We start from the raw sequence: 27,817 nt of genomic DNA, 5'->3' as shown, positions 1-27,817 counted from the left end.
CGGTACATATAATATAATCGTATTACTGTTTTGATATATTATGACGATCGTCTGTCTCTCCTGTTTACGATATTTTTTTATTATTTATATTACACATAATTCGTACCTATCGGCAAAATCGGACGAAACGATAGGATTTAATAGTAATAATAATAATAATAATAATAATAATGTATAGATTATCATAATAGACGTATCGTATGGCGCGGGCTGCATTAATAATGTCAAATCGCCGAACGACCGGACAGACGAGCGGCGATAAATGTGTAGAATATTATATATTTTAATATTTATATAGTTTATGCGGTGGCCGAGAGTAACAAAATCAAAAGTGAAAAAAATATGATAATTGCCAGCACAGTCAGCTTATAATAAATATAATATGCAATATTTATACATTTTAATCCTGATTTGTGATCGCATTCAACGCGTGCGCATTTGTGGTTTTCTCATTCGTCTTTAATGATTTTCGTTTTTTACCGTTGCAAGTGACAATTATATAATGCCATGGCCCATGACTGCACCTAATCATAATTTAGGAGAAAAAAACCAAATTTTCTCCGTCTCTTGTATTGTTTATTATACTATTTTTAAACTTTCATATCCTTTTAAAGATTTCGAGCGCTAGAGTGATGGCGAGGAGTGACTATATTAGGTCTCTATATATATCTTATATATGGCCTATATAATAATAAATGCCTCACAAAACGTAAATCTGTAGACTAGCTGCACTTTTAAAAGGTCAATTTTACGTTCACATGGTTTCAGAAATTTCGCGAAAAAATAACGATGGGAGAAAAAACTGAAAAAAAACTGACATTATGGAATTTAGGAATAATAATATACTGTATAACGCATATTATAACATCCGCGCTATAACATTCCATGTTTAATATGGAATCTCTCTCCGTCTGGCGCTCTGCCGAGACGCTTTCGTCCATGTTCTTGAATTTCGTTCGCCGCTCCAGAGAATCCGGAATTAAATGAAAACACCGTGGTATCTAAAATAATATTAATAATAATGGTAAAACGAAGAAAAACAAAAAAATCGTCGAGATTAAAAAAAAAAAGCTGTTGTAATAATATAATTAGAAGAATACTCGGGTGCTGAGGCGATATTGTAACACTTATATTATATTTTTTTATTTATCTCATATTACACTCATCGAGAAATCGTAAACGGGCATCCTCCGCTCGTTTAATGGATCACACGGTATATATACGATATGGCCAATATATGAGTTTTTTTCTAAAATAAAATATATTTAATGGACTGGAGCTGATGTGTCTGTCTCTCGAGGTCGACATCAACATATAATGTTATTTATTTTATAGTAAAATTCTAAAACATCGCTTTAATCGCGTAATTGTTGCTGCAGCAGCCACCTCCGCATCGTGTACGTAGTCGTTTCACCAGTATCTCGTGCAGGCACCTACATGTATGATCATATTTTATTATATTGTATTAATCACTGCAGCAGTAACTGAAAATCGATTTTTTTTTGTCCTTTTCGATTTGTTCCGGTCCCCCTTGCATATAATATAATAATATCGTATTATTATGTACACGGTTCCGCCGAACCGCTATTGTCGCCGGCCGATCGCGTACACAATAAAATTAAATAATGTGATACTATTATAATGAAAATAATATTGTGATAAAATAATATTTATTATTATTCCGCTGATTATAAAATAAACAAACAAAACGAGAAGGATAAAAAACACGCACGCGATGTCTCGTTTCATTAGAGCGATCCTCGACGGCAGCGAGCCCCCACGGCACAATTCATATTATTATTTTCGTATTAATTTTTTTATATCCGCGCTCGGCATTTTTTTCTTGTTGTTTATTTCGTATTGTGATGTTCATAATCGTATTCATTCGTTTTGTCCGACGTGTATAATATTATTATGATATTAATATGATGTAGGTACCTACCTATATTTTAATTATTTATTATGCCTCGCGTTATATATATTGTATATTGACATAATAAGCAGACGCCTAACGCATATGGCAAGCCTTTAATATTATATTTTTTCTAGGAAATTATAACATAATATTACATTATATTGTATAGACTTAAGTGTAATAATAACGACGAGTACGTCGTATATGATTTTGATAGATTTTGTCTTACGAGTTTGATATTGTGTACCAGTTGTGTGCATTGTACTTACTAAATTATAAATTATTATTATTGAAATATAGGTGACTACCGTTTGTTTTCCGTCGGCAGAAGGGTGTGAAAAACTTATCTACGCGCTCGTATAATCATTTTCGTTATTTTAATTTAACCTACACCGTTCGCATTGAATTCCACATGTACTGCAATAATATACATATATAAGTAATATATATATATATGGAAATCGGTCGTTGTAATGTAGGTATATGATCGCGGTACGGTATACCAAGGTCGTTGTGTTGCGTAAGATAGTATTAGATATGTAGTCATTGGTTGGTACTATATTGTACAAACCGCATTCGTTCATCATATACCACAAATGAATTGGACAAGGGAAAACAATGATTAGTATACCGCCGTGAAAATGCAACGATAATAATATAATGTATCCTTAAGCCGCGAAAGTAGGTACACATTTGTACATAATATAACAATAATCTAATATTGTACGACACAATACGATGTTATACCTAAATCTACGTATTAACACGATGGGTTTATAGACTCGTGTTTCTGATTAGGCACGGAATTCGGTTTCGAATGCTCCGCGAGATCAATCCGGTCCTGTATCATATTTGTTATTGACCGACGTGTTGTTTTTTAATAAAATTCTACCCTTTTACTTTTCTCTGACTGTGTCGCAACATAATATTAATCGATTTTAGGAAATATTGTTTACTGTATTGTAGTTATTAATAATTATTGACAATAACAAAAACAATAAATATACATAATATATTTTGTCCAGTAAAACGAAATGATGTATTTTCTATTAACACCTATAGTAAAATTAAAGAATTTTCATAATTTTTAAGAAAATAACTTTAAAAATAATATATAAAGTGGCTTAACATCGAATTGTATTTTCATGTTATACTTAACCGAATCTCCTCTATAGGTTCATTCGTCTAATTTTTAAATTTAATATCAATAATAAATCCCCTATTCTTTTGTTTGTTATCGCGAATTCTTATTTACTTTATTTCTGTCGTCTTTTGTTGTCTTTCACAAAATGTTCTTTCTTTTGACTTGTTCGTGCATACTTTGTAATTTTTGTAGCATATCACTTTATTTAAGGATAGATTATTTCGGTACATTTTCGTTTGGTTTTAAGTGCTATTTAAGTATAAAATTGCATCATAATAGATACCCGATAATTGCAGTGATTACAGACAGATTAGTATGACAACAGTTTTTTTTTTAAATTTAAGCGTCCCTTCAATGATCTGTTGCCGCAGTCGACCGACCTGTGTGACATATAATATAGAGTATTTTTATATACTTCTCGGTTCAGTGAACATTTTTAAGGCGACCACTTTGCAGTATTTAGAGAGTTGCACAGGTGGAATTTATAAATCTGAAACATACCTACACCTATGACTTATATATTTATTATTAATATTATTATTATTAATCCGTTGTATATAGTCTGTAAGCGCTATAATTTATAAGGAAATGTCACAATGCCACCAGGAAAATTGGTTGAAATGTGCTCGGCCTTGCAGATTTGATTTTTCGGTGCACAATAATTACGAATTTACGATAAAAATATGTACTGCACTGTCCGCATATATTATTGTTACAATAATTATTCAATCCAGCGACAGATCGTGAAACACTATAAAATATATTTAAATATGCATACAAGGCGTCCCTCGAAAATTTACGATTCTAAAGTGGTTCGTTTCATTTGGACATTATACATATATTATTATATATACGACCGTAAAACTATATCTTCTTGATGAATAAATACAAAATAAAAAACATATGCGAGATAAGTGTATTAAAAAGATTAAATACGGAATAAATATTATGTATACAATAAATGCAGCTAGTAAAATATCGTTTGTGCAATCGTGGAAATATCGCACTTGAAAAAATTATAATTTCATTCTGTTCATGGATTTTCGTTAGTTAAAAAAATCTCTTATCTCTGATTTCCCCAAATAGCCCACCTAAGTAGTCCACTCTGAACAGTACTGCAGACAATGTATTTGATGCGTTGTTAAAAACATTGTTATTTGTAAAATGTGACAAGTGTGGGTACAATTAATACTACCGCATAGGTATATTATAAACAGCACTCTGACGCTGTGAATGATACGTGTATTTTATAACATTATGTTTGTCAATATTATTTCGTGTCCATAACAATAACATAATTTGTATCAGTAATTATTTAAAGTATTTAAATATATTGTAATGTTATAATATAAAAATAATTTTTTTTATCTTTATTGTCATTTTCCAGACCACTTGTTTGTACGATCACATAAGATGGGCCGACGCATTCGTAATCGTCTACAGCGTGGTGGACCTGTCGAGTTTTAACGAAGCTCAATACCTTTTGGACGAGTTGAGCAAACACAAATTGCCGTCGTACTTCGCTACACTGTTGCTGGGCAACAAGAGGGACTTGGACCATTCCAGGTAAAGCGTGCAAATCTCGTACAACAATAATATTAATAATAGGTTATAATATATATGTATATATGTAGTTGTATAACACACTCGTAGTGCGTAATAATTGTTGCGGGTGATTGCGTGCACGCGTATACAATGTGGACAGAGCTGAGGGGTGGTAGATAGAGAGAGAGAGAGAGAGACAGAGAGAGAGAGACAGAAAAGAAAAGATGGAGAAAAAAAGAGATTGAAAGAGAGAAAGGGAGAAATCGTATTGTGGAGTGTGTTTTGAACTAGACACGCCTAAAAACACCAAAAAGTATATAACATACATCGCAATGGGTCATTGCGATGTATTTCCTAAAATAATGGATAATGGATATCCTAGTTCTGGTTTCTTAATAAGATTCACAGGGACAAGAACTACAAATATTTCATGTTTAAATTGTCAATGTTTTGGTAAAAAAGTGTAGGTATATATTAATTTCAACATATTTTTTATTTAATGATTTTCAAAAAAAAATTGAAAATCGCCATTTTGTTCAACGTTTTCTGAAAACATAGACGTTTCGATATTTTATTTTCATTAATCTCCCGAATTTTAATATTTTTTTCTAGTCTCGAGAAAAATTGCAAATTATTTAACACTATATATATAATGGTATCAATCATTTGGCGCACGCTCGAACGGTCGGCGAACGCTTTCTGCAGTGGCCAGAAATTTTTCTCGAAACTAGAAAAAATACTAAAAACCAACCGATTAATGAAAATAAAATGTTGAAACTGAAATTTTTTCAGAAAAATGAACTTTACAAGATTGCTTTCTTCGAGTTTTTCGAAAATAGTTAAATGAAACAAAATATATTTTTTTACTTTTTTACCAAAACATTAAATTAATTAAACCACGAAATATTTGTAGTTCTTGTCCCTGTGAGTCTTATTAAAAAAAACCAGAACTATGATGTCCATTTCCATTATTTCAGGAGATATATCGCAATTGGTACATTTTCTCAAGGGACACTCTGTATGTATAGCAATATATATTATATACCATATAGGGAAACGTTCGCGGGCCTTATATATTATATTATGTATATACAGTAAATCGCGTCTCGGTGGTGCTTGCTCGATCTTCGTTATAATATTGCAATAATAGGTGCAACATAACATAATAGCACGTAAGACGATACGCGATCTCAATTGGCGACACATTAAACGTATATATATCATCTTGTTATATATTATTTACCTGCGTGTAAACAATAAAATATAATAATTACCAAAGCGTAGGTGGCGAAATCAAAATCGCCGGCACCGTCTCGTCTGCTCGCGTGTTACGGTGCGGCGGCGACCAGCAGCTATATAGTCGTGTGTCTCATTGTTCTGGTTTTATTCTTTTTATCTCTCTATTCTCCATTATAGTCTCTTCGCGTGTCGTATGACAATATAATTATAACTACGTCGAAAACAACTGCCGCCGCCGCCGCCGCTGCCCCGCGCCCGCTATTCCCACGACTTCCTGTTCGTGTATTACATATATAGGTATAAAAATATACACATACTCTGCGGGACTTGCCGCGTTTCCGGTTTGCAGTGTGTGTGTGTGTGTGTATATATACTAATCCATCGTTTACCCGCCGCACGTGTTTTCCACGCTTTTGTACGACTTTCGATGCGATAATGCGTAAGACCACACGGCGAGCCGATCCTTAGTTCTTCTTGAATTTCTGCTCTACAAATGTCCCACTGGCCCTGAAATCGAATCTACCGAAAACGACGGACTAAAAGTTAGCCCAGCAACTTTGCTTGTAGCGTCCAGCAAAAATTAGATCTGCAGATTTGTATTTTCTATAATATTATGTATAGTGATCACCAAGAATTCGAGTATGACAAATAGTACCGTCCTCGTAATATTAATAGTCACTTGAATAGAGGAACACGTGGGGAGGAATGGCGCGCACTTCTTAGCAATAATAATAGATATTTATTAAACAACCCAAAGTTTAAAAAAAATAGAGTTATCAATACTGAAGAAGTATGAATTATAATACTATAGAGAGGATAATCGTTTTCTCATTTCAAAATAAAAATATTCTACAACTATACAATAGTCCATCATAATAATATTAAAACAATTATTTGCGGGTAATTAATACTAATCATCTCATATTTAGTGTTTGAAAAATCTCTGACTTTTAGATATTTTTTTAGTGGATATTCACAAGTTTTATGTGATAATCAATATGTTTTCCAATTTTAAGTCTGGCTTGTTATATTAATAAACTCATCCGGTTCATTTACCTTATATTGCTGGTCTACGAGATATATCTATGTGATCGCCGTGATAATATTGTGTCCATCACTCCTCGCTTTTCACCCCCAACCTGCAATGGCGTATCTGGGATTTTTTCTAAATGGTGATATTATGACCAAAACTATTTTGCACATTGGGAGCCAAGGAGGAGGGGGGGAGCAGTTCCCCTTGGGATAATCCACGGATTTCATAATTATATCACCAGTATCAACAATCTCACCCTAACACCATTAACAACACTCCTATAGTTACAATAACAGTTTTCAAAGAAAAATGAGGAAAATGAAATGGACCAAAAAAATAAAGACTTTGGGTGGTGATATCAACCCCTCCTCACGCCCCCCATAAATATGCCACTGCAACTCCAAATAACCACGTGTTAATGTACATCACGTGTTTTGTCCACGTGCGTTGCTCAACGCCTCAACTTAACATATTAATATTATTAAACTGTTCGCACGAGTATAATATAATGTAATAATATATTATCATCATGCCTTTATTTATTAATTACCTATTACGCGATATTATGTACAATAAACGTATTCAGTGAACCGATTGCTGGTGTGCATCGTGCCAGTGACAAGTACCTACCCATACCGTCGAACCGCCTATTGTTTTTATGTAATTTTTATATTATATTGTATCAATCATCTAACAATTATTATAATCAACTCACGTTTTTACTTATTTTTATATTTTATAAAATTTTCCGCATCTGCCACATGTGATTTTGACAGGCCGACAGACCTACCAATATATAATTATACATTTATACCCGAACCTGTCCCCGTAAAAAATTATATAATACACCTAATGCTGCAGCCATATTATATTGTACACTAAGCGAGTCGTTTAAACAATACCACTGCTTTCGGTTTTCGTTTGCACACTTCGTTCTGAGAATATTTTAATCTTGTTGGGGAAAAAAAAGATTTCTTATCGCTCGTGTATGCGTTACCGCGTAATGTGTGTATCTGTTTTTTTAACGAATTTGCACGGCTGAAAGATGACGAAATAAAAATGCGACAATCGTAATATTGTTGACCGATATATTATAATAATTTATGTGAACATAATAACATATTGTGGTGGTCGGCACTCCCAGGAACCCAAAACAAATCAAAACGCTTATTTGTATGAGGAATTTTTTTTTTTACAAGCAGCGAGCAAAGTTTATAATAATTTTTGAAGTCCAATGGTGTTTTGAAATATCACAGTTATCGTGATTCGTGATAATAATATTGAGCGACGGTGCCGAAATATATATTAGTCAGCAAATCTATCGAATGTGAATAGATGCAATATTATACAATTATATGTAGTTGGACATAATTATTGATTTTTGTCCAACTGAGTACAGTTGCATGGTTGCAGTCTCTTCGATATAGAGCACGATTTTTCTTTTTCGAGAAATATCTATACCTAGGTATAATGTCTAAATTCTAGTTTTGTCAACTTGGAAATATTTAATTATGTATACGATCACGGTGTATAAATTTAAATCGAATACGTAACTTTTGGAAATCTGGACGGAAATCTCGGGTAAAAAACGTATACGGAATCGTGTGCCTTAAAAAGTGCGCAGCTGTTCGCCGCAGATAAGGACCGCGCAGGTCGTGTTGTGCCCGCTGTCTCTTACGGATTTAATTTTGATGATATCATATTGATTATTAATGTACTATTGTACTTCTTAGAAAGATTAAACTAGGTACACTAGGTCCAATCAGATGATTGGAAGCGGTGATTGATTTTCTGTCTCCGTCTAACACTGCGCGTGAAACATAGGAATTCAGACGTGTTTTCATTCTAATAACATATCGATTGATCAATAAGCGAAGCGATAAAAAATAATAATTCTAAAAACAGATTTTATCATCTGTCACCAAGTCTACTGGAGATTATAACCTAACCTGACCTGGAGATTAACCTTACAATGACTTTACAACGATTATAAAATGTAGGTAAAATTGATTATATAGGTGCCTCGAATTGTTCGATATTCTCTGGTGTTATTATCGGGAATTCCCGCCAAGTAACGACCAGGAAATTATTGCCCGACCCTATGTATATTATATGACTATACTGTATATAATGTCTATATATTTATTTATTTAAATTCGACAAACGGTTGCGCGTAGGTCAGGCCAGGTTAGACGAGAACGAGAGTTTTTTTTTTGAACAAACATTGCACGGAAACGGTTCATCTGCCGCTGTAGGTTGTATTATTACTTTTTATACTACTCTTAAATTTCTAATATACATTCGGAAGTGACTATATAATATATTATTATACTCTCAAGACAAACATATTTAGTTGGTCCTTTTTGTTTTGTTTGTATTCGAGTTTCAAATATCGATTTCATTATTTTCACCTGAGTTACGTGCCTATTTAAATACTTAAAAAAAAATATATAATATATACATATATTACGCAAGGCGTTTTGAGACTAAAATAACACATCAGATAATAATCCAAATAGACGGTCTTCTCTCCAAAGTCGTCGGACTGATTTCCTTTCGGTTGCAGTGTTACTTCAAACGTTATTCGAAAACATTACACTTACTAAAGACTAATCGGTATATATGAAAAAAGTAATTTCCAAATAAATAATAATTGTTTAAGTTGCTGCTCATCTCTATGTGTAATATGTTACCAGTTATATACGGCATTGGTACAATGGTACATCTTTTCTGTAATTTCCTCAATCAGTTCACTGCTGCAGTCCTTTGGAAAAACGGTTTTTTTTTCTATCGTTTGAAAAACTTTTGAAATTCAATTTCTGTAAGAAAATTAAATTCTAAAGTCTTACGAGAGAATTTTCAGTGTCAGATGTGTGAAAATCATTATAAAACAATATGTATTTAATATTTATACTCTGTTCGAGTTGAGGAACGTGACCGAATCGTGCGCGGGGGCATGGCAATACTACACAGCAGATAACTGACGGGGGGGGGGGGGGGGCAGGGGGTGACAAACGGGTGTGTCTGAGTGCGACCAGACTATACGTTTCTTAACTTGGACAATGCATATAGTGTATGGTAAACTTTGTTGTACGTATAATTATTTATCGACCTGAGAGTGATTCAAGACTCGCGATCCCTCAAACTCATATCGGAACTTACCATCCACTGACCACTGGAGGACGTAAGACCAACACAACACGGAGGAATACAAAAAATTATGCTTTTTCGGAGTGTTTCACGAAAATTCGCATCGAAATAAAAACAATTGCATCGCTCGTGTCTGCATATTATATAGGGACTACGGTAGCGTAGTATAGTGTGTGTATTCCGTCGGAGGGCTTCGAAATAGAATCGACCGGGTGCAGCACCCCCCCCCCCCCCATCATGGTGACGAGATGCTATGTACCGATCGCCCTACATCGTCCTCAGGAAAAACAAATCTAAAAATAATAACGATAAACTTGTTTAATATAAAACTTTTTTATTAATACGGAAATAACTATATACACAAAACCGTCACGTTATATAGTCGGGGGTCAACAGCCCGATAAAAGGCTTTTTCGAACTCTCATATACGATATAATATAATATTATTATATTATTACACATAAGTGTATCTATGTGTATCGTATATATATGATGATGTGCGGATTAGGTGTTTTAATAGAAAACATAATCTCTAAGCTCGCGACAGTCAGCTGAAATATTAAAAACTAATAATGTTGCATTTAATTTATACATCATATAATAGTATGCGTGTACAGTGAGGTGGGGCCCTCAGCTTATTCTTGTTAATTATTTTTGTATACAGTTTGCTGTAGGTACTCGCCCATTTACTTGTTAATGCGTAATAAAATATCGACTGATAGTTTGAAATCGATCGTTCAATTTTAAGCCATGTCCCGGCGGCGGGTTCAGTACTTTTGTTAATTTTCACGAAAATCTATAAACATTGGGCTATAACTTTTTTTTTTTAACGAAATTAAAATTAGAAAATTACTATGATGATTTCAAAAATGTTTTTATTGTTTGTTTTATTAATACCAGTCAAACGGTTCGAAACAATCGAACACATTAAAATTACACAATATGTACATATATGAACATATTATATATTTCAGTATGTAAATAAATATATGCATGTAATATTATAACTAAAGTGCAAATAAATCGCAGTAAAATTGAACTACATTTTTTATTTCCACCAATATTACACTTTTATGGCGTCGGTCAGTGGGTAAAAAAAAAGACCGTTGTTGCTTCGGAGTGTATATCATGTACAACAAATTTGAGAGGAATTTCCACTATACATACATCTCGAGTATAATTACGATTTACGATTTAGCCATATGTCCATATTTTAAACCATCTGGTAAGTCTAGTCATATGCTTAAAGGTATTAAGTATTAAGTACTTTGCGTGTATCGCATTATCAGTTACCTTTTAATAATCAAACTAAAGAATATATTATACCAACATCGTTCTGCTTACATAACTGAATTATTATAATACCGTACTTTGATGTATTTTAACCAACTTCACTCTCTTATATAACATGCAGGGAATGGAGTCACGAGTCACGACAGTGGTGTACCTGAATAGTCTATCCGGAACGCCGCGTGATTTTGATTTTGTACTATCGTAATAACATTAAATCGAATAACATGAGATATAAAGGTATCCTAATGGAAAAAAGAAAGATTCTTAGACATTTCCTGGGACGTTTTTCGAATTTAAATATTTTATTCTCAAGATAAATTCAGAAATAAACAACGAAAAACTTTTCTTTTTTTAAATATTTTAAGATCAATGCTTTTTCGTCCTTGCTCGAATATACCCGTGGAATAAAATATTTTCTAGTTTGAATAATTATGAAAAGAAATATTTATACTTCGCTTATTATTCCACTTATTTTAGGTACATCTTGCAGTACACCTCGTTTTGATCACCGTCAATTTTTTTTATTTTTCCCTGTCTTTGTTTTAACTTGTAGTTAAAAATGTACTTAATGTCTTCTAATCATACCACCTTGGTCACACTACGTATATCAATATTGTTCAACTTTCAACATTTTTCAAATAATAAACGATAGCAGTTTTGTTGAAATTCCACCCTACTTGGTAATCCTTCTTATCGCACATTATTGCTACAGTAAAGTTCTCAGGAAATTTTATGTTAGTTTCTTATAAAAACAATAAAAATATACTTTTTTTTTTTTTAATTTCGTACAGCATATTTTTAATTACTGGTAAAAACATTTAGCTCTTAATTGCTAACAACTGAGAAAGACCAAACTTATATTTAATTTAACTAACAAATAACTGAAATGTTGATTTTAACTAAACGTATTATTTTCAAAATACAAAAGTTATTTCAATAGACACATAAACTACGTAATTTGGTATTAAGTCATCGACCTGTTGTTTAAATGAATGAACTGGTCGAAACACAATGTTTGTTAAAAAGTGACATTAAACTGTTATTAATACCCAACTTTGCTTGTATTATATTATACTAAATATTAACAGAGTGTAACAGAAACAACTGACTAATGCAATACTAATGTTATAATCAATATTTTAATAAAAATTGTATTTTGTAAATATAAATATTTGAGCCATATTAACTATAGTATAGATTTTATATTTCTTAAGTAATAATTTGAAAAATTAATTCAATTGAAATTTCAAAATAGTCGATTTGCAAATCTAGTTACAAGAGCAGTTTGTATGGTAAAACGTAAAACATTTATCTAAGTCAACTAGTTTATTTTAATTTTCTAAAATATCAAAATATATATTATTTTTTTAAAGTACCTATAAACTAATTAAAACGCGTAATAGATTTTTTCATATTTCCCGACATATTAAGTATGTTTCTTAAATTATTTGTCATCCAAATTCGTTGACAATTTTTATCATATTATTAGCTTTAACTTTTTTTTGTCGTGTCTTTCTGTTACATCCGGTATTATTCCACGAACGACAGGTTATACTCAGGATGTATGTTATTTATAAAGAGGTATATTTATAGAATTATATATATATCACGAGTACCTACGTCGTCGTCTATATAAAATATTATACATAATAATACATAATGCACAATAAATATTGCTATAATTTGTCGTATTATGTTATAACGCCACTGTCGCCACTACTATGTGTACGCATAACTAACTAAATATCTCGCTCGATTGTTGCAGGCTAGTGGCCGTGGATGCGGGACAAGAGCTGTCGCTGCGGTTCGGCTGTCAGTTCTACGAGGTGAGCGCGGCCGAGAACTTCGCGGGCGTGTCGCTGGCGTTCCACTCGCTGTTGCGCGAGACCCGGGCGGTGCAGCTGCTCCGCGGGCTGCCGATCAGGCGCAAGCTGGGCGTGAACAGCGTGTCCAAGGTGCTGGGCACGATATTCGGCAAGAACAGCAGCAAGCGGGACCGGAAGAAGCGGCCGTCGCTGAGCATATGACCCGCGTGGGCGTCCGCCGACACGGCCACCGCCGCGGGCGCTCCGAACACGACGCTCACGCTGTGAACACGTACGCGCGAAGAAGAGAGAAAAAATGGAAAATTGAAAAAAAAATAAAAACCAAATAAAAAAAAATTAATAATTTCGCCTCGACGCCCGCCAACCTGGCACCCCCTCCACGTCCCCTCCATTCGCGTCCTCGCAGTGGTCGATTATTTACTCGCCACGATCGAAGGAAGTCGTCTTCGCGGCCCATCACGTTAAATCGCCGCAGTTTGGTGGTGCACGTCCGCTGCTGCTGCGGCGACCGAAGTGTAAAATATTTTGTTATTTAAATGGCGGTGATGGCAGGCGCATAACATCCGTTTCCGTTCCGGATGATGGACAAGGAGGAGCTGAACATTATAGTGTATACGTATAATTATACGCGTAGTGAAGGCGCGTGCGTGACGGTGATGATACTGCGGCAGCCTATCATCGTTGGATTCGCCTGCAACCCGAGAGATTGCGAGAAACGAAATAAATACAAATTTTGAGTGGGACATGTCCGACGGGTCGGTCGTCGATGGACGAAAACCACGGACGACGCATAATATCGATCAAACGACGTGTCGTATTATATTGCAGATTATATCGTTATGGAATTCCGTATATCGGCCCTGTCGATGACTCGGTTTTGACAGAAACCAACCGAGTTGTACCGACACCAGCCGAATGTGACAACGAAGTATGCCAAAAAAAAAAAAAAAAATCGGAAACGAACTTTCGGCGAGAAAATAAAAATCACACGTACCCGCCATCCTTCGTATAATATGGTCATTGCACGTCTAACGGCGGCGGCCGAGTTTTCGGTAACGATGGCGAAGCACATAATACAATATCGACGATGATATTATACTGAATGACTTTTCCGCTGAACGAGATGATGTTTGATATCCCGTCGACAAACGACATCGGACTTGAACGTTTTCGAAAACTGCGACGGGTCGACAATTTATTTTTAAAAATTTTTTTGGGTTACTCGAAAGTCGAAATCCATCCCCCGCCGCATCCTCTGTATCGCTCACACACTCTCACTCTCTCTCTCTCTCTCTCTCTCTGATCTCATGAATCGAAGCATTTTCAACGATTATTTTTCATTAACTCGATGTATTATTATTATATTATTATAGAGGTACCTATTGTTAGTGTTACTGTACGTCTTGTATTATTATTGTAGATTTTATATTGTAATAATATGTTTAATTTAAAAAGAAATTGTTCTGTACGACAATTATATATTTTATTATATACATTCGAAACAATTAATAATTAATCGGCATATAGGTACTAACAGCGTCCATGTGACTCACACCCGTCACGTGATTATTCGATGTTTAATGAATAGTCTGCGGAGACATCATCAGGTGTGCACGGTACATATTTTAATAATATTTAAAGAGCATATTATGATTAATTATTAATGTCAATTTTGTTGTTGTTTTCAATGCGTATAATATAATAATAATATAACCGTACAAACAGTGTACAAAGATTATTACTTATTATTAGTATCTAATAGTATATATTATAATATTAGGTTTGTTGTTAATTATTATCATGTGTTAAGATCGATAGCTAAATCATAATTTTTATACAGGTTTAGTGTTAGCAAGCCGTTAACGAGATCCGAATTACGTTGGTGAGCTGTAAATGCCACACAACGACACTATCGATTTGAATGGAAGTTGAAATGTGTGCTTGGGTATAGTATGTTATTATGTATTATGGGAAATCCGACTTCATTACACTCCTCGTTGTTGTAGTTTTTTTTTTTTTGTACCACATCGGTGGTTGACATCTAACACCGTTGTAAAATAATAATTGTAATACACAATCGTGTGTTACCAATATTTTCACATACTTACCCAACTAAAATGCATAACAAAATTTTAAATCATATTATACATTTATTTATGTGCTGTTATAATATTAATGATTGATATTGTACCCGAATTGATTTTAAGTGTATCCATTAAAAATTTTTGCAACTATCGAATTAACGGTATTTTGATAACATTATGTTACTAGTAACGTTTCTATTCATTAATATATTATATTATTATATTGTAGACGTTATAAAATATGCTACGTTTTAGTGTAAATAAACGCATTTTTATACTTACAAATAATACATATTGTATGTGTCATGAAATGTCAATGTGCATTGTTTCAATTAATTTATTTGTATTATTTCTATCATCAATATTTGGTGAGAAATTGGCGTATTTTAATAAAAACAAACAAATAAAACATTATGTTGAAATAAAAATAATATTATTTAATATTTGTGTCTTTGTGATGCTTAATAGGTTATTATAAATAATGATGTTTTGGCAATTAAGAGATCTCCACACAGGTGGGTTATAATTCGATCAGTCTATCAAAGTATTCTTTCTTCTTAATAGGGTCAGGAATTATCTGAAACATACAAAGTATACAAGTTAATTTACTAATAATGTTTGAATTTACATTTGCAAGTAAAAGTGTCCAACAACAAAAAGTACATATAATTGCTTATAATTATTTTTTTTAAACACTGAAATACTATGTCAGTTCACAGTGAACTTCCTACACAATATTTAGGGCATATAGTTGTATGTTTTTCTTTTAAAAACAATATTTTTGAATATCTATGATGATTGATGAGTAATATACACTATACAGTTTGAACATAATGTATAATCAAATCTTACATTTTACTAAGATTAATAAAATATTATTTAACAAAAATGGCTTTAAAGCAAAAATACTAGTTTATAAAATATGTAAAATATTTACAACATTTGCAAGTTCAAAAGGACTTTGTCAAAACAAATTAAGTGTAAGAAAATATTAAGGTTGGGAACAAAATTAATCAAGATTTTAAGTCGAAATGAATTTCAACTATTCTTTAAATATAATAAATCATTAATTTTACCGTTTGTTCACCAGGTTTCCAATTAGCCGGACATACTTCTCCGTGCATATCTGTGTATTGAAATGCTTGTACTAGTCTTAGAGTTTCATCTACACTTCGGCCGACTGGCAGGTCATTCATTGTAATTTGTCTGAGAATACCTCTATTGTCTATAATAAACAATCCCCTAAAACAAAGGCAAACAATCAAAAGAAATAAACATTTTTGTTGTAAAAAGTGCTATATATATAGATAGTACCTCAGGGAATGACCAACATCACTCAAATAAACACCATAATCTTTAGATATTTTATGAGTCATGTCAGACAATAGTGGGATTGACAATTTACCCAAACCGCCATCCTTTCGTGGGGTGTTCACCCAAGCCAAATGTGTAAAATGCGAGTCCACAGATGCTGCAACAACTTCGGCATCGATCCTCCTAAATTCTTCAATGCGGTCGTTGAAAGCTAATATTTCTGTTGGGCAAACAAATGTGCTGCAAACCAATGTAAATCATTACTACACAAGAAAAGTGCAGGGTCTAAGGTAATTAGGTAAGCACTTACAAGTCCAATGGGTAAAAGAAGAACACTAAATACTTCCCACGAAAATCTTTTAACTTCAGCTCTTGCAATGAACCATTAATGACGGCCGTGCTTTTCCAATCAGGAGCTGGTTTTGATACTAAAAAAAAACAGAGAGCCGTTAAGAACCATCATATACTCATATTAGCCGACAAGACATCCTAAGGGCAGGCACTTATAGTTGTATACAACCGCATAGAATGATAGTTATTAGTTATTACTCACTCAATGCTTTGGTGTATTGCAATTTGTGATTGGTGGATTCAATGGTGCTGGATGGATAGACTGACCCGTCAGCAAACTTCTGGCATTTGAAGTCATCCGCATTACCAGTGCCGATGCTGTTCAAAGCCAAATATGCCAAGACGAAGTTGGCGATCATCGTGTCCCTTCGGCTACGTATGCGAATCTGTCGTCTGTAGTTGGTGTTAAAAATTTAAAAACGACAAAAACCGTTCGGGAACATAATGACAACGACGTTAAAAAAATATATAATGGACTTTCACGATTTGCTCGATATGTGATGACTAATAGCTAATAATTCAAATTACTGTCTACACTTAAGTGTTACTATTAAATACCACAAAGTACAAAGCAACAGCTAATCCTCTGCTGTTGTGTCAGGACGTCGCTCAGGACAGGTGTCTTGTTTTTGTTTGGTCTTTTTCGAAACAATTTCGTAGTTAGTACCGTTATCAGCCGCACTCGGTGATAACGAAAACGGGGAGAAACGAAAAAACACCGGAACGGTCATGGTAAGAACCACATTCAACCACAATATTGAGGTATATTTGGTAAATACCACAATATTGTAATTCAGCGCGAAGCTTCAAACTGCAGTGTTAACATGAACGGGATCGAATACCATCGCAGATTATATTTAGACACAAAGTCAAAATCTATAAATTATAATAACACAAAAATAGTCATTGCAGTGGCGTAGGTATATGACCTCAAAGGTGTCGGACTCGGTTCGTTTAGAAAAAAGCACACACACCACTGTATGTATTACCGAAAACAAATGTGAGAAAAAAACGTTTTGGATTTGATTAAGTACCTACTTTTGCATAAATAATATTAATAAAATTATCCCGGTCTAGCCCACCTTTGTCACCTCCGATCATCGGCTACTTCTCATTTTATTGGAGGACTGATATCTATTTTTAACTTTACAAATCTATTTTTAAAAAGCTGGGATGTAAAAATGTCTTGGTGTCCACACACCCTCAAAAATTATATGGTGTCATGCATTTTGAAAGTAGTTAAACATTTTAATGTCATTCTTATAAATTCACAATATTATTATGTTGCATGTTCTGTTTCTCATTTATCTTGTTACTTTTATTCTTTTAAATGTACGTACCGATGTTATTACTTATATTAATTCATATCATTGTTATTATTTATTGTTAATGTTTTTTCACATAATATGTACATTGTAAAACTTAATATTATTAATTTAAGGCTGTTGAAAGCGGGTCGTTATTTAGTCATTTTTTCGTGCATTTACACCAATAAGCAGAAGAAAAAAAGATACACTTCCAGAAGTCTAATTATAATTTTGAAAAAATATTTGAATTCCTTTTTCTTTTTTCTAGCTTAAGTAAGAAGTGGATTTTTGATTTTTTTTCTAACACTAAAGTAATGGCGAATTTTGAAAAAAAAAAGAAAATTAATTTGGTACTATACTAATATACATATTATATACTTTACTCTACAAACAAATCGAAAATCCATTTTCTACATAACCTAGAAAAGACAATAAGGAATTCAAATATTTTTTAAAAATTAAAACCGGACTTATTTTACCGGGTATTATTAACATACCTATAATTACCTACCTATCCTAACTCTTTTTGTTTCGATAAATAAACAATAGAAAATGCAGTTGCTCAATTTTAAAGTAACACCTACACGGGATGATCTCCCACTTCATAAATATCTACTGTGGGATAGTCAAGATATGGGCACCAATGTCCACCACAGTACCTTCCCGATAATGAATATGAGGGGGAGCTGAGGGAGGCTTATCCCCCCTCTTACATCGATATCAAAAATGTTTGCTCCCCCCCCCAGAAATTTTAATCGATTTCCACCTGTGTACCCTAACCTAACCTATACCTAATAGCTGTAATATTATAGTACCCTATATGTATAATATGTAACATTTCACATTTGAGTACCCCACTACTGCAGACTGAGCGTGTATTTAATATTATCAATACCATCAGATATGTACAATAGTGTTTTGTAATCGTATTCTACAGTAGGTATAATGAAACGAACAAATCAACCGACTGCAGAACATTAAAAAAAAATCACGTGATGGGGTTGAAGTTGCCTAAGCAACACCGATAAACATATTTACCGATTGGGACGATCGTTTGAATTCCGGAAGGCGCAGACGTGTTCCTATAATGTATATTAAACTCTTTTACGATAATATATGTCACTGACACGAGTCGAGTGCACATCAATACAATATTAAAAAATAATATTTTGCGTGTGTGCATGTTTTTGTTTTTCCTTCACTATAGATTAATGTTCTTCCTGACGCCTTTTCAAAGAAGAGTCGCCCAGTCTCGGTATTGCGCCGCCGTGTATAATATTATATTATAATGCAGCTGTCGAGGAGTTCTTTTCGTTCGGAAGTTTGATAAAATTACACAATTGCTTATGTTTGGTTACCTGTTAATGCACATATCATATACGAAACCCATCTGTTGGAGGTGTATATTATTATATTGGATGCAAACGTCTGACGATTGATTGGACTTGAAAAAAATTCAGGACCACGACTACGTGTGATTTTCGTTTCCAGATACCAGATATAATATTATAATAAGGTATGCAGGTAAATGTACATTATTTTTATTATTATTGTAAATTACGTCCTGCCTCACGAGCACACATCGAATAGTAAATATAGAACTATTTTAATAGTCCAATAAAATTTTACGGGCATATAATATTTTAAAATTGTCAGGCCCTTAGAAACATCAAAATTTAAAAAAAATCATAAGCATTAACAATTGTGGTTCTTATTTGAAAAATTAAGTTTGTATCACTACAGGTCTTTTAATTTTATAGAAATCCAATTATTTGAAAATAATATGGTCTTTATAATAGACAATAGTAAATTACCGCAAACTACGTACAAATTGCAAAAATCAGAATTTCAATAAATTTATTTTTAAGAATAAATTAGGGACGAGCGTGATGAGAGAATCACTTTGCAGTACACAGTACAAATATATATGTACAATTTTTAACTTCATAAAATATTTAAGATTGTAAATATTTTAAGATGGTTCTATTAATGTTTGTATATATATATGCTGTAATTGAAACTAATTTTTATTTACATAAAATATCTTTTAAAAGGTATTTTTTTCATTGTTGTTATATATTATTATTGTAATGTTTTTGTATCCGCTTCTTATTGTTGCTTCTATTATTGTTTGTCATTATTTTTTAATTTTGCACGAAGATGTCCACCTTGAACTGTGCAGGAGTCTATTTTTTGATTTTTAAACATGGATCAAATTGTATTTTTAAGGTGGCGGGCCATTGAAGTTGCAGACGTTTTATGGAATACTTACGATATTTTTTCTATAAGTGGAGAAATAATGATTGTTATTTTAGTTTTTTATTTTTGGTTTCATGAATTGAAAAAAAAATCACTATTATTCTCGGTCTAGGTAGGTATACAATGATGTGCATTATCTAATTTGTAAAGGTACGCACAAACAATTACGCAGGCACCATTATAGTATGTACGCACATAATATTATGCACGCATGCTCACGACCTATTTTGTTCTACTTTTATAAATACAACGATTAACGTATATATGTTTGCAAGTTTATGCATATATTTGTGAATCGTTATTTTGATGTAATCGTATTATCAACTTTTGTATTTTAGTCATCATATTAATACCTATATACTGACAACTGTTATAATAATAGAGTTAATATTTTTAAATAACTTAACCTCCACCTGAAATGAGACTTGAAAATTGACTAAAATCTATATAATAATACAATAACTGAAAAATGCATGCATTTATTAAACGAAAAATCAGCAAAAAAATTATTTTCAAATTTAACTGTAGTATGGTATAATTTGGAAAATATTATCTTTATGACAAATAAATACCTACATAAAAGTTGGTAAATTATATTGTATAAATTACATTTTTAAATAAACTATCTTCTTGTAGGTACTCTGAAATATATTTTCGAAGAAAACAAAATCTTAAAAAAATGTTTATATTTTTTACAGTATATACCAATTAAACGTATACAATCTAATTAATAAAAAAAATAAAACTTTTGGTTCTCTAAATGTCAGTTGCAATACATATATACATAATTAGTTCACTGCCTTGCTTTTGTCATTACACTTTCTTTGTTTAGGCCTTTAGGGAGCAAATTAGTGTATACAATTAAAAATAAATATTAAATTATATTTGATTTCTAAATAAAAATTCATGAAACCAGTCTTAGAAAAATGTGTTGGGGCCCAATAAGAATACTTATGAATAGTTCGAATTGTTCAAATTTACTATTAATATTTAAGAAAGTATTAATAATTCAATATAATATGTGAATAATAACTATATTGCTTAAATGATTTTTTATTCTTCATACTTAAAAAAGTGCATCTAACTAACATTTTTTGGCTCACAAGGTTAAGACAATTCAATTTCCACTGCACTTTGGTTTATTAAAATTATATATCATTGTGGTCTACCGTATAGTTAATCGTTATAGATAACAGATCTAAGGCGTACTTACTGATATTCAAAATTTTTTTTTTAGCAAACTAAATTGTATTATTGAAGGAAATGAGTTCGGAGAAAAAAATAAAAACCATTGAAAATGAAAGCGATGAAAACTTACCGTTCGATATTTACGATTCGGACTTCCCGACAAGAGTTATTCCTTCCTAAAACAACAGTAGTTCTTTTATGGACTCGAAATCGGCCGTACGTGTCGCGTCGAATACCGGTGGAACTGCATTGAACGAATATGACGTGGACGATGAAGAAGATTTCATAAGTAAGTATTATTTTGTATTATTTTTACGTATTATATACGTTTTCATATGTATTACAAAAAAAAAAAAAAAATACGAAGCATTTGTTTGAACAGTTTTGTTTCGTTTTTAATTTATGGCCAATTCCCTCATTTTAGTTTTTAATGTGTATACGGTGTGACTCTTTAGAAGTGTATTTCGCGTCAGGCACTGTACTGAAGCCATCCGACAAACCTTACGATCTGCGGTCGAAAATTTACGAAGCAAATCGAGAGTTGGAAAACGCCAATGAGAGCAAATTCTCGAACGTGCCTGGAAAAGTCAAGTTCGACAACACTGTAGTAGTACTGGACAGTTTCGAAGACATTGGTACGGGTTTGTCGTGTTCACGTTGACACTATAATATTCTTAGTATATTTTATATTTTTATGAGCACATTATATGTACGGTAAATGCCCACAAAAGTAAATTCCATTTACACACGAGCCCTGAGATTAATTTGGGAAGGAACGAGCGTAATTCACAATTTTTGCAATTTATTATTTTTACAATCTTTTAATTATTACATATATATATATAGAGGTACACATTATTTTAAATGAAAAGTGAAACCTAAATATAATAAATTACCTTTTTAAATACTACAGGTTTTTTATGGTTTGACAGTGTATAGTCCAATGAGTATTTCTGTTTGTATTATTTAAAATGTAAATCATAATTTATTTCATAATAATATGTTTAGTTGTTTTCTGTTAGTTTTTATTTATTAATAAAATAATAACCATACTGCCTACTGGTATACAATGCCCGAGCAGCAAATTTCAGTGCAGCGAATATGTAAATGCAATGTAAAACATCAGTCAAAATGTGAATATCGAATTTTCACATATGTTGCCCAGTTCCCTAAGGGTGCTATAGTGTCGGTTCACACACCGTTCGACATCTGTTGTATTACAGTTAAATGATGAAATATATAACCATGCACACGCTGATTATTGTTCAGTGTTATAACTGTATAGTGTATATATGTATATTGTATACCCAGCATTTTGTATGGTCTTATAATCGTTGATACCCAAAATGTATATAACCTAACCTTTAATCTTGAAAGTATAAAAGTGTGTGCGTCGTTAACTATAAATACCATGCACATTTTGCAAATATAATAAAGTTGATAACAAATCACCTCAGCATAAGTTTTACAAATATATTAATCCCAAAAAAATGTAGATAATTATTTTAATCAAACATATTTTATCAATACATTTTGAAATAGTTGTGTATAATATACAGATTACTGGGCTATATACCAATACCATATTATAAGTAATTTTTATTACGAGTAACATTTTATAGAAGTATTGATTTAAATTAAATTATGGTAATATTATTGTAAACAGTAGTCATTTAGTTTTCTTTTCTCATCTTTTTCAAAAACATCGCATAAAAAATCAGCAAGAAAATTATTTTAATATAATATTATATTCTGTGCAGGGTCTATCGGTTAACTTAGTAGATGAGTGTGAGATGAGATGATAGTGTCATTATAAGTCGTTTTAATATTATTTATAGGTACAGTGTCGATTGGCACGGAAACACTCCAAGGTGCCGAAGTTATTCTTCCCGAACGTTTAATTGATGATACCGAGGATAAAGACATTTTGGCCAAAATCGATTTGTTGAGAGATGATGATGCAGACGACCAAAACGACGTAGTGTGCAGTTCAACTACCGATAGGACGCAGGACACAGACACAGACGACAAAGCCTATTCAAGCACTTCGTTCAGCAGGAGTTTTTCGTCCGATTCCGACGACCCGCTGTTCATAAACGTCATCGAGTCCGGGGACGAGTTCAAGACGATCATGGACAGGAACAACAAAACGCGGCAAGGATCGGCGATTGACGAGCACGTGACGTACTTTCCGGAACTGTTCACCCACACGCAATACAAGATGTACGAAAACTGTGCGGAAAAACCGTTGGAAGACGGTGACGTAAACATATACGTTCCCAAGAAACTGGATGCGGAGGAGCTGAGGACCAAGCTAAAGGAAATCACGGGAGAGCGTAAACGCGGGGTTCAGGTAGCGGGGACGTTGAATGACAGGAAAGTCGACTGCAAGCCCATGAAAAAAGTCGGTTGTTTCGCATCGTTGCGGAACGTACAAAAGAAAATCAAACAAAATATAAAAACGTCCGAGAAAAAAGTCCAACCGTCGACTGCCCAGATGCAGCAGCAGCAGCAGCAGGTGGTCCACTGCAACAATGGTAACAACAATAACAATAATAACAACAACAATATTAATAAAAACAACAAGGCTCGCGTGACATATTACTTTGAAATGGACCCAAAAGGTAAGCTCAAACCACTGAACAGTAAAACCAACCGTCAGGCAGTCGACGAAACGAGTTCTTCGAACAACTGCAACGACAAGTCTACGAATAGGTTCTTCCACATAAACCTGAGAGCTGCTAAAAACGGCGAGAACGCCAAGCCCCGGATCACCAAGACTCCGAACTCGGATTTGTTCCTGGAATTTCAGACGGACAAGTCGGGCAATAACAAGGGGGCGAAGCTAGTGATCAAAAAGAAGCAGCAGCCCGCGGCCGGGGAAGAGCTGCAACACAGCCCGACGGGCTTGAACGGTGGAGGTATCACCAAGAAGTCCTCGGCCGCTGGCAGCGTCGAACGTCCTCGTTTGCCGGGCTACAACGGCCTCCGATCCGAGTACGGGCTGTCGGCCGAACAACTGTTGGAGAGGCGCAACACGAGAATGGAACGAGAGAGGCGGAGGAAAGAGTTGAGGCAGAAGAAACACGAAGAAGAGCAGAAGAAGAGGGCGGAAAACGAAAAAAATTTCTACAAATGGCTGCAACAGAAGAAACAGCTGAAGAAACACTCGAAGACCATCAGACGCAGCTACCCCATGAACAGACTGACCGTGTCTTCCGCAAGAGTTTCCATGTAAGTTTTATTATAAACATAATATAACATAATATTATTTGCTTGGCTGTTTTTAATATAATATGTTTGCTTTGTTGTTGTTGTTTTTTTTAACTTTTACCATCAGAAATTCTACACACGACGGTGACCGACGCAAAGGATCGTTTGCTCTGGAAGAACTGTTGAAGATCAAAGACGAGAGTAGCGGATGGTTTAAATTTTAAAAAAGAAATCGTTATTTTGTTTATTATACAAATACCGTTAATTTAATCAGTTATTAGTTAATATTAACATGATATCATATTTTAGATACGACTGTGAATTGCCTACATGCAGTACCTACGTGAAATAAATAATATTATATTATGCAATGCAATATGCCAATATATTATAGAATATAGGACATAATATAGACTATAATAATTTTTTTTAAATGTTTAAATTATTTTATTCACGCGTAACCCATGAGCTTGTGGTATTAGGTTATTTTCACATAATATATGTGACGATGTTGATAACAGCGATATTCTATAGAGTTTTGTATTATATCATAAACTGGAGGTAAATATATGGATTGGCATTATTGATGAATAACTAATACAATAACATTATACTATATCACTGCCCAGTGCCCATGACTGGTAATTATATATTCTTCCAACCTGTCAATTTTTTTTACTTGAATATTGTAATACAAATTTTTTTATTGCCACTTTTCATCTAATTCACATTTATATTTCATCGAAAACGATTAAATAAAAATAATAATAAAGGCTATTAAAAAATTCCAAATCTTAAGTTTTATACTTTTTTAAATATGTTTTATAAAATATATAAAATTACGTTTTTGTTATTAAATATGAATAAGTTATGATTTATGATGTTGAATTCACGTTTGTTATTTTTATTTTAAATACAAATCTGTTAAATTTAATAGTAAATACTAAATAATGATTAACAATCCTGTACAACTAATAGATTTTTCGATTTAACTTAAAAAGTGGTCATAGTATATTATGTATAGATCATAATTTTTCAAAAACAACATTATGTGTTTATATGCTATAATATTGTATCAGTATCCAGTAGGTAATTGATTAAATTACTATAGTATTTTATTTCTTGTTGTTTATTTTAATTTATAATACATAGTAATTACTAATTAGTTATTAGTTATGATAAAAAATAAATCATAGAAACCATCAAAATTTAAGAGTTATATTTCAATATTATATTTATACAAAATTTAGAATTATAATTTATTGTTTATTTATGTGTATGAGAATAAACGTTATTTATAGCTGTCACTAATAATTCAAATTGCTCAGTTTTCTTATAAATGTGTATAAATTATTATGTACCTACCTTTGTCATGTGAATAACAATCATGGGGAGGGGAATACTAAGTTGTACAAATATTATATGTTTTGAATAGTATTCATTTGAAAAATATTTTACCTGTTCAATTTTTCGTCAGAAACGTAATTAATAGCCAATAGGGATATTATTTACTATTTGTGTCAAAAACTGGCAAGTAAACAGATATCTGTTTGCAAAATGGTGTGCATATTTTATTTGTTAACATAACATATATGCACCAATGCACCATCATGCTAGGGTAGTTCGTATAATAAAATATATTAGTTAAAAATGTACCAATTCGTGAACGGTTGTTTTGAAATGTAGATGCCAATGTAATTTAAATAAATAAATAAATAAATACATTGTAAATATGTAAAATATAGTAAATATCTAAAATAAATTGTAGGCACAAATATGAAACAAATTAATTATTAATTGTAGTTTTTTCTACACACACAAATCAAGAATTAATGTTGTTTTACATTTAAATGCTACAGCCGGGTCAACTCGAATAATGAAAATCATAATAATAATAAATTATGGATATAGGGGAAAAATTGAATAGACAATTTTCTAAAAATGTATGTAGTTAACACGAATAAATTGCTTATCTTTTAACGTTTTGAGTATCTCTGAGTATTTTACGCGCGTTGCCCGGCATCCGCACAAAATTGTTCATGCGATTTTTCGTCGGCATTGAAAGCAATTAATTAATAATTAATTAATACAAAAATACGATTGCGAAAAAAATACTCGCACGGCCGAAATGTTGCCTACACTGTAAGTTGAAGGCGCCAAAATACAATTCTGTGACGGCCGCCACCGTTCCCTTTGTCCGCGTAGCGCGGAAGAGAGCAATGCTGGATTATTCACAGTTTTTGAACGATTTAGTTTCAATGTGCGTGGCCCGTCAAATTTATAATTAATTATCCATTTATCGGTGGTTCTGTTGCTTGTTCATCTGGTCACGAATAAATATGGATTGGATTCATTGCAACTCGTGTTTTGTTCAACCTTGCAAAGAAAATGGTTAAAAAAAACAGTTTCACTTGACCAGCTGCGGCCATATATTTTGCGAAAACTGCACTTGTTTTGCGGACGGTAAGTAATGGCGGATCGAACCGAACGGAATATTTTCGTTTGTTCATATTTTGACTGTTTAGTTTCATGACAAAAACATCGACAAACACTGCGGTTAAAATATTAGTTTATACCATCATGTACATATATAACGATAGAGACCCGACCGTGATTTTCGTTTTACCATGACGTCAGTTAACCATTTTCTGACCAAAGCTTGAAGTATACTAAAAAGTCATTTTTTTCACGTTACAATTTTTATGCACTTTTTAAGTAACAGCATATTTTTGTTTTTGGTGCTTTATCCTTTTTTAATCCTGGGACTTTTAGGTCTCGCCGGTCATCTATACAATTTGGACTCAAAAGTTCCGTCAGTCAAGTTGTCCATTTTTTTTTTGTATACCTACCAAGGCCGTACCTGGGGGGTCTGGGGGTTCAAACCCCCCCGAAATTTTTTCGTGTTGTATTATATGGTAGTAAAATAACAATTTCAATTAGAACACATTTTAACGCA

General features: G+C 32.9%; 4 protein-coding genes across 4 annotated transcripts in view; 3 read left to right on the top strand and 1 right to left on the bottom strand.

The window, feature by feature from the left end:
* LOC111040867 (ras-related and estrogen-regulated growth inhibitor-like) overlaps positions 1-14,384 on the top strand; it is a gene marked incomplete at its 5' end in the record, with an annotated part of 42,671 nt that extends 28,287 nt beyond the window's left edge. Inside the window, 2 exons of the mRNA XM_022324932.1 lie at positions 4,447-4,625; positions 13,085-14,384. Coding sequence (XP_022180624.1) covers positions 4,447-4,625; positions 13,085-13,346 — 441 coding nt within the window. The remainder of the gene's footprint in view (positions 1-4,446; positions 4,626-13,084) is intronic.
* Positions 14,385-15,643: 1,259 nt separating this feature from the next.
* On the bottom strand, positions 15,644-21,894 carry LOC111040866 (peroxiredoxin-2-like). The gene is made up of 6 exons (XM_022324931.1): positions 21,779-21,894; positions 17,097-17,287; positions 16,854-16,971; positions 16,544-16,783; positions 16,306-16,471; positions 15,644-15,806 (listed from the first exon to the last, which is right to left on the bottom strand). Exons 2-6 carry the CDS (start codon positions 17,251-17,253, stop codon positions 15,750-15,752), a joined length of 738 nt encoding a protein of 245 aa, XP_022180623.1. The 5' UTR covers positions 17,254-17,287; positions 21,779-21,894; the 3' UTR covers positions 15,644-15,749.
* LOC111040865 (probable WRKY transcription factor protein 1) lies at positions 21,825-25,596 on the top strand. The gene is made up of 4 exons (XM_022324930.1): positions 21,825-21,937; positions 22,104-22,283; positions 23,487-24,882; positions 24,989-25,596. The coding sequence occupies exons 1-4, from the start codon at positions 21,847-21,849 to the stop codon at positions 25,083-25,085; spliced, it is 1,764 nt and encodes a 587-aa protein (XP_022180622.1). The 5' UTR covers positions 21,825-21,846; the 3' UTR covers positions 25,086-25,596.
* Positions 25,597-27,103: 1,507 nt separating this feature from the next.
* The window catches only part of LOC111040869, a 3,850-nt gene continuing 3,136 nt past the window's right edge, over positions 27,104-27,817 (top strand). The window contains exon 1 of the mRNA XM_022324934.1: positions 27,104-27,324. The gene's annotated coding sequence lies outside the window, so the exon portion shown is untranslated. The remainder of the gene's footprint in view (positions 27,325-27,817) is intronic.

Source organism: Myzus persicae, unplaced genomic scaffold (assembly GCF_001856785.1).
Source record: "Myzus persicae strain clone G006 unplaced genomic scaffold, MPER_G0061.0, whole genome shotgun sequence".
NCBI classification, from domain to species: Eukaryota; Metazoa; Arthropoda; class Insecta; order Hemiptera; family Aphididae; genus Myzus; species Myzus persicae.
Note: the sequence above shows the minus strand (reverse complement) of the source record. Positions and strands in the feature narration are given on the sequence as shown.

Excerpts from the sequence above, each read along its gene's own strand:
- LOC111040865 (XM_022324930.1), top strand. The coding sequence starts at position 21,847 with ATGGACTCGAAATCGGCCGTACGTGTCGCGTCGAATACCGGTGGAACT. Across the intron at positions 22,284-23,486 it reads GGACAGTTTCGAAGACATTG|GTACAGTGTCGATTGGCACG; the intron begins GTACGGGTTTGT and ends TATTATTTATAG. Across the intron at positions 24,883-24,988 it reads TCTTCCGCAAGAGTTTCCAT|AAATTCTACACACGACGGTG; the intron begins GTAAGTTTTATT and ends TTTTACCATCAG.
- LOC111040866 (XM_022324931.1), bottom strand. The coding sequence starts at position 17,253 with ATGATCGCCAACTTCGTCTTGGCATATTTGGCTTTGAACAGCATCGGC. Across the intron at positions 16,972-17,096 it reads GCAATACACCAAAGCATTGA|TATCAAAACCAGCTCCTGAT; the intron begins GTGAGTAATAAC and ends GTTTTTTTTTAG. Across the intron at positions 15,807-16,305 it reads GGAAACCTGGTGAACAAACG|ATAATTCCTGACCCTATTAA; the intron begins GTAAAATTAATG and ends TGTATGTTTCAG.